General features: G+C 47.4%; 2 protein-coding genes across 2 annotated transcripts; one reads left to right on the top strand and one right to left on the bottom strand.

The window, feature by feature from the left end:
* Positions 1-1322: 1322 nt before the first annotated feature.
* On the bottom strand, positions 1323-5915 carry LOC109749991 (uncharacterized). The gene is made up of 5 exons (XM_040402220.3): positions 5858-5915; positions 4490-4615; positions 3711-4195; positions 3476-3555; positions 1323-2441 (listed from the first exon to the last, which is right to left on the bottom strand). Exons 1-5 carry the CDS (start codon positions 5913-5915, stop codon positions 2234-2236), a joined length of 957 nt encoding a protein of 318 aa, XP_040258154.3. The 3' UTR covers positions 1323-2233.
* Positions 5916-6615: 700 nt separating this feature from the next.
* On the top strand, positions 6616-8046 carry LOC109749989 (aspartic proteinase CDR1-like). Its single transcript, XM_020308929.1, has one exon. The coding sequence runs from the start codon at positions 6616-6618 to the stop codon at positions 8044-8046; it is 1431 nt and encodes a 476-aa protein (XP_020164518.1).
* The last annotated feature ends 220 nt before the right edge of the window (positions 8047-8266 follow it).

Here is an 8266-nt window from a genome sequence, read left to right as displayed (position 1 = left end):
TCAAAATTAGAATCCCCTTGTCGGGACAGTCAATCACCAATTTTTTTCTCCATTCTCCGAAAACACACAGATGCAAGTATCATTACACATAAATGTCACTTTAATACAAGTAAAATGGACCGTTTCTGTACCCAAAAAAATAGCAAAGAACAATTGTGAGAAAATCAAATGTCATTCACAAAAGATGAGAAGTGACGGGTACTTACATCATTGTGTTGAAGAATTAACTAAAGAAGATGTTTGAAAAGATAAGAATTTCTAATGTGCGAAAATGTAGCATGTCTTACTTTTCATGGCATTATAAACAAGCAAGCATGCATGACTTGGCTACTATAAGTTAGTGATTCCTGTTTCCATTTTGCACACTTCTTTCGACTCATTGCCAAATGATGTTCTTCGTCCTTTTCACTTTCACATTATCTGAGGAGGTTATTGAGTCAAAACAAAGTTAATTGAGGTACAGAAGCATGTGTCCCAGGGATGCTTGTGCAAGATCTGAACTTTGGATGCTGAAAGGAGGTGTTTTATTTTTTGTGATTATACATGCAACGGAGAATTATTAAAAAACAATAACAAAATAAATGATCATGTGGTGAACCGGCTTCTTCTCCACTGCATTTTCTGGTGACATAGGAAGTAACTGAAATATGGTATTATGAAATTATTCTATGTGTCGTACTACAACATGAGAAATAAGAACATATAAGATGACTGGAAACCAAAGACTAACTAAAGCTTGCATTCACTTAGGATTATTTGAGCTCGGTTTCAGACACGACAATAGTCATGTATTTATCAAGTTCAAATAAAATTGCAAGGAAAAATATGACTATTGTAGTGTCTCGTTGCCACGCTGCGTGACTCTAGCATCATCTCAATCAACCACACCATCTCATTAGATGCACACCTAATACCATATGTTTCATAAGTTTATCAGCATGCAATCCCGCAAAAGAGGCAAAATAGTATGTGGCATCCTATCTAGTTCAGTTAAAATTTTGGATAAAAGGAAACAAATAGAAAGAAAAAACAAGTGCTACCATCATGCAGTTACAAGAACATACTGTAAGTCCCTCAAAAAAAAGAACATACTGTAAGTATACGAAACATAGTGAAGTAAAGAAAATGAAAATAACCTTTTTTCTCTTAGATTTAGAGACCCGCAGTGAAGGTATAAAACACCAAAAATACATGGTATACAAAAAGATAAGAATCCCTCCATCGTCACCATTGTAATACTCTATAAATAAATCATTAAAGGAAATGCCATTATAAGCCTAAAATGATTCGGATATGCTCATATATACAATCAAATTATCATGGTAACTAATATAAATTCATTGAGATTTATATGAGCCCTTGCATCTACGTCTTAACTAAGACATTGCTAGAAAAATATAGGGAATGTTAAGTATCCCAGAACTTCATGATCACATTGCTTGCGACCGTGTTTGGAGTAGAAGGTTGCAGCACTGGCACGACAACATGTTGCTGGACATGGGCATGGCAGCCGCAGCAATCCATGCCAAGATGGTCGTACTCATCATCATCATCAGCTTCCTTCTTGATGTCCTGATGTTGAGGCTCCCTGTTACCTCCGTTTACCAGCCCACGTCCAGGTATCACGACGAGTCTATGCTGGAGTGTTGTCGGAATGCTAATAAAAGAAGCAAATATATATCCGTTTGCCCTAATATATATCCGGAAGATGATAATAAGAAAGGAACCCTAGTGAACGAAATTTGGAAAACATGATAGCAAAAGAGTTGCAACTAAACTTGTTTCCAGGCCAAAACATTAAGGAATATATGACTATCAGGGCACTGTTTGGAGGGTTACCTTGGTTGGACAAAAACATATATGATGTCATTTGCCCGCCGGTCAACACCAGGTAATGCTCCTGTTGGCCTCCTAGCACGTTGCTGGTCTGTTAATATGTTCTCCTTGATTCATTTGTGTAGCACCGAGCTGTCCATTGGCCTCGTCATGCATCGCCGGCCAACCAGAGCGGAGTTGGCCGTAGTTTCCCTTTGATGGAAGGCGTCCTATTTGCTACAAACTTCCATCTTGGCAGCTGCTCCCGGGGTGCATTAGCCCTCATTAATTATTGGAATTAATCGGCTAGAGAAAATAAAATGTATTCTCAGCGGGGCCGGCTCCTCTGACGTTGCTCAAGGCGCAGTAGTTTTGCCGTAGGAGCTCATATCCACCGCTCCTTCGATGCCCTATGCATCTAAAAAAGCTGATAATCTAACCACACTCCACCGTAATTACCAACAACATAAACTACACACGCCAAATCTCTCGCGTAGTCTGGCCTTCTCACGGCAAACCTAGCCGAGTTGCCACCATCGAGCTGTCGTCCACACAAACGGATCTGCCAGTTTCCCCATCCATTACTCTCTTGCTGCTTCGGAGGCTCCTGCTGGTTCAGGCATAATCTGGATCAAAGAAACACACCACAAGGCACAATCTGAATGCGGAAAGAATAGTAGATTACGTGCATATTAACGAAAGAAATACAAGTGGTAGTGCAATCTTGTTAGTCAATCATGCATACAAGTACAGAGTACTGATAATGCCGCTTTAAATCCCGGAAGGCACAAGCTCAGAAGCCACATGAAACTATTGTATTCAGAGAAGAACAACTACTATATGGATTTTGCCACTTCATCTAAATCATGAGCATTTGATTAGACAATGATCTGTCAAAATATTCATGCAGCACTGCGTGTACGTGGAGATGTCACGCCCGAGGGGACTTATATGCAGCAGTGCGCCACCGGTAAGGGGTAGGAAGTGGTGGCGCCAGCTTGGAGTGGTTGTGTTAAGTTAATGTGTGTGGGGGCCTTCAGCCATGGTCTGTTGGGTTGGCATACAAAACCACGAGACCTGTAACTCAATGAGCAAGAAAGAAATGAATAGAGAGCTCTAAATTCTCCTCTCTCACATCTCTTCCTATTCTTTCTCTCGGCTCCAAGTCAGGCAGCACTGCCGCAGCTCGACAGTGATCATATCAGCAGCAGCCGGCGACGTTGCAACGCCAGCAACTCGACGGCGACACAACAACAACAGTTCGACAGTGACGGTGGCGGTGGCCCGATGACGTGTCGTCGGCAGCTGAGCATTTAGACAAACAACTGAACATGCAGAACAGAGAATGAACAATAAATTACAACTAAATGGAGCATACCCAGGTGCCTAGATCGAGAATTTAAGTCTAGCCGACTCCCAGACACAAAAGATGGTCTATATCTCGAAGAGGAGAATACCCGTGGTGGCTGGACTGCCAACACCTGCGGCCGAGAGAAAGAGGCCCCAGAAGATGGAAGCAACCACACGGAAGAAACATGTCTAGACTCTAGACCCGGGAGAGACACCCCATCGGCTGGAACAAATTAAGAGGGGGGGGGGGGGGGGGAGGAATAAATCAAAATGCAAAAATGCGAGGTAAAGTAAAAGGCAAGAGGTAAACCTGAAGAACCCAACACAGGACATTTCATTCATGAATCTCTCGATGGCGCCGCCACAATTCAGTAGAATTCTGTTGTCCCCCTAAACAAATTCACAAACAATTATTGCAAAGAGGAAACAACAATTAAAAATGGCTTGCGAGAACAGCGAAGTCAAGGAAAATTACTCTTGAACAACAGTAAAGTCCAGCACCAAATTATCAACAACGGGGACATGCACGTGAGAAGGATGCATACTTGTCGTACGTGTCGTACGTGCAGCAGATCATGAGACAAATCCGAAGCACGAAGATTCAGACAGCTAGCTGACAACGAACCCTGACGCCCCCCACTCGTGCGCACATTAGAACTGGAAGAAATTGTCCTTTGCAAAATAGATGGGCAGCCAGCATCTCCGTACATATGAATATCCACCAAGCAAGAAGAGCCCAAAGACGAAATATCTAGCACAGCAGCCAATGCACCAGCAAAGAGAGGGGCCGCAGCAACTATAGGCAAGACAACAGAATTAGGAAGACCGACAATGGACATGTGAAACAGAAGCACCACACGAGGAAGATACAGGACAGAGACCCCCAGCAGAGCACCAGCTGAAACACCACTCAGACCAGGAGGCGGCGTGCCCAAAACATATTTCTTCTCTGGAATCTCTCGAAAAGGGCGCTTCCCCTCACAAATATCCCGATGACAGCGGCGCGCCTCAGCAGGATCAACAACTTCATCTGCAAAAGCACAATCTTAAACACAAGAAGAACACAACATGGCAAGATGATCCATACTCCATGGTCCATGCCAATCATGCATCCTGATTACAGAACATTATTTTGAGATGTGAGTAATGAAACATAGATGTACTTGATCCTTGCAAAAGAAAAATATTCGAGCAGCTATTCAAGAAAATATTTGTATAAATTTGAATGTCTTAAGCCAAGAGCTTTGACAACTATTATTTGATTCACGGTGATAGGAAAAGCACACGAATAGCTAGGTTCCAAAAAGAATAGAAGGCAACATGCCTTGTTGTTGCTGTCGCCGGAGAGTAGTAGCTGCTTGGTACTGCCTCTTGTGTATCCAGGCCTTGATCTCGTAGGTCACATGATTATAGTACCAAGCATCAGCATACTGATTTATGAAGCATAAAACTTAAAATAAATAACTCAAACTAAATCAAAGCCACGAATCAAGATCTCTCTTCTAGTAACACTAAATCATATTTCATTTTTATGAGCCCGGAAAGTTTTTATAAACTGTACACCACATACTTTTCAACCAGATTTTCCCTTTTACTATTGTCTATGACAAATTAAAATCAATAACACATGATGCATCGCTTAAAAAATGTGAGCTCCAATAATCATATAATCACATAGAATTATCACTCATAAGAAAATTAAGTGCATCATGCTATTACAATAAAATAGGAGATGCACTTGTATAGTTCCAAGAACAAAACTTGGATTGTTTAATATATTCTATCAGAAGAAATACCGTACTACCATTTATAAAAAAACTTGGGCTAATTAAAAGGGATCACATTTACTTAAATATCGCAATAAACTAAAACTAATGCAGAAAATAGAAAGTATGATGGTGTATCATGTCATTTGCGGAAACATCTCAATAGTGGCTTGCCCAAACAGTGCCCCCATTTCTTGAATTGATAATCCACAAATTCTACTTGCAGACAAATCAGTAAAACTCAAAATATGTGTTAAAATTGATGGTGTTGTTGCGTTCTCATGAACAGCAATGTTAGCATATAAAAATGTAGACTCGTCTCAGGAAAAAAGGATCTAATAATGTATCTTCTGGAAGAACAGAGCAGGGAATTTGGAGGTTCAGAGTACTAACGTGTATGTTATCAATCGGGATGCTTCAACTACTGAATCTCTCCACAAATTTGCCTCAGATCATAGTTCAATCACTACTTCAAATTCAGTAAGCCACATGGAAGATCGAGGACTAACCTGCGATACAGATTCCTATGAGAAAGAAGGCGTGTAGATGGAGCAGCACACAACATCGGATCCTTGTCATCGCCCAACAGAAGGAGGAGGATGCGGAGGCTCTGGATCCCGTCGTCGAGGTAGGTGGCGGAGCCGACGGCGGCAACGAGGAACACCGGACCTGGGGCCGCCGAGCGCTGGCTCCCGTGGGCCCATACCTAGCGCGACGTGATTATAAGCCGATGTGGTGCTATGGAGGGAGCTGGCCATGACGCAACGAGGGATGGGGGAGACACCATAGCTCCGATTCTCCATAGCGCAAACAAGCATCATGAACTGCCATTCACCGGCAAGGAGTCACAAAAACTCAGCGAGGAAGGGGTTTGCGTGGTATGTCACCTTAGTGAGGCTGCTGCTGCAGACGAGAAAAATACGCACCCATGTTGTTCCTCCTCCAGCGCGGGTCCTCGCCCTCCTCCGCCGCGGTGGAGACCATCGTTCCCCTTGTCTCTCGTTCGCCGCGTCGCCAGCGGAGGAGGCGACGGCGGTGGCGGTGTGGGATCTGGGATCTCGAGGGGATGGAGAGACGATGGCGGCGCAGCGATCTTGAGGGCATCGAGAGACGACGGCGGCGGCGTTTAATCGAGGAGATCGGGAGCCAACGGCGGCGCCGCTTACTCGAGGGGATCGAGAGGATGGTGGCGGCGACGGGAGGGGATCGAGAGGACGGCGGCGGCGACGGGAGGGGATCGAGAGGAACGGCGTTCCTCCTACGGGGTGGTTTTTTTGGGGTGCGTGCGTGGGGTGGGGTGGGGTGGGGAGGTGACGAAAAAACCAGTCGAAAAAAAACCAGACGAAAGTGGGGGACTATTCAACCAACTCGTCCATTAGGAGTAGAGATTATATTCAAACTACATTACGCTTCTACAAAACTAATATAGAAACCGCATGATCCCTCTCCAATCAAATTAATGTACGATCACCATTCATTCTTCATGCATGCATGAGTGTGCGCTGCACTATATTTTGCAGTCAATCACAATTCATATCAAATCATGACTTGCCCCATTCGTCTCGGCTCCCCATTTACTAATTACCATCTATGCTACACCATCATCGTTTATTAGTACGTACGCAGCACCAACGGCACCCGCAACTCTGACCAGTGGAGCTAATCCTTGGGATTTCGGGCACAAATGACGGGTGTGGTATCTCATGCTGTCCTGCTCGTTGGCGTCGTGCTCCTGACGGGGCAGATGTGCGGGTGCACGGCGGACGCCGGCCGTGGCGACGGTTTTAGCGTCGAGCTCATCCACCGTGACCACTCCGTCAAGTCGCCGTTCCACGACCCGTCGCTCACCCCGCATGGCCGCATGCTCGCGGCCGTGCGGCGTTCCACGGGGCGCGCCGCGGCACTGGCACGCTCGTACGCTGCCACCGCCGGCACTGGCTCTCCTGACGGCGGCGTTGCTGAGGTCATCTCCATCCCGCCGTTCGACTTCCTCATGTACGTCAACATCGGGTTGCCGCCTACACGGATGCTCGTCTATGCCGACACCGGCAGCGACCTCCTGTGGGTCAAATGCGGCAACGACGGCACCACCGATCTTCCCAAAGCCGCCGGGGGAGCGCCGCCGAGGGTCGTGTTCAACCCGTCCAAGTCGTCGACGTTCGGCCGCGTGAACTGCAAGTCCGGCACGTGCCACGCGTTCACCGGCACCGGCGTCTCCTGCGACGCTAAATCCAACTGCAAGTACGTTTACTCCTACGGCGACGGCTCCGAGACTAGCGGCGTCCTCTCCACGGAGACCTTGACCTTCGACGACGCCCCTGGCGGCTGCGTCGGGTGCCCCGGCCGTCCGCAGCTGCAAGTGGCCAATTTCAACTTCGGCTGCTCCACGTCCACGAAAGGCGCCTTCACAGGGGATGGACTCGTTGGGTTCGGCGACGGGAAATTCTCCCTCGCCAACCAGCTCGGTGCCGCCACGTCGATCGGCCGGAGGTTCTCCTACTGCCTCGTGCCCTCCTTCGTGAACACCCCGTCAATCCTCAACTTCGGCGCCCGCGCTGCCGTGACGGAGCCGGGCGCAGTAACCACGCCGCTGCTCCACCCCGACGTCGACGCATACCTCACCATCGCGCTCGAGTCCGTCAGGATCGGGGACAGGAGCTTCACGTTGCCGCAGCGGGCCCGCATCATCGTGGACTCTGGCACGACGCTGACGTTACTTGTCAAGGAGCTGCTGGACCCGATGGTGGAGGAGCTGACCCGGAGTATCAAGCTCCGGCGGGTGAAGTCACCGGACGAGGATTTACCTATTTGCTACGATGTGTCCGGGGTGGGGGAGACGGCGTTCGGGAAGATTGTCCCGGAGGTGAAGCTGGGCCTGGGAGGCGGTGGGGTGGTGACGCTCAAGGCGGAGAACACGTTCGTGATGCTGCGGGAGGGGACGATGTGCATGGCTTTGATGGAGGCCCACAAGGAAGATGGGGGCATGATCTGGGGGAACATCGCCCAGCAGAACATGCACATCGGGATCGACCTCGACAAGCGCACCGCCACCTTCGCCAGTGTAGACTGTGCTACCTCCTATCCATGGCCCACCCCTCCGTCGGCCTCTCTGTAGCTTCTGCTTCTAGTTTTAGCCTTTTAGGCTGGTCATAGTGGGGAGTAACTTATATTACTACCTTCATAGTGCAAAGCAAGAGCATCTTCAATAGACGGTTCAAATGTAAAAATACTTAACTTTTGAACCGTCTGGGACAAAAAACGCTGCTCCAACAGATGGTCCATATGCAAAAAAATTTGGACCGCGGCCTTCTTGTGATGTAAAATGCAACACCTCG

This window comes from Aegilops tauschii, chromosome 3 (assembly GCF_002575655.3).
Source record: "Aegilops tauschii subsp. strangulata cultivar AL8/78 chromosome 3, Aet v6.0, whole genome shotgun sequence".
Lineage (NCBI taxonomy): Eukaryota > Viridiplantae > Streptophyta > Magnoliopsida > Poales > Poaceae > Aegilops > Aegilops tauschii.
This window is presented reverse-complemented; position numbering and strand designations above follow the sequence as displayed.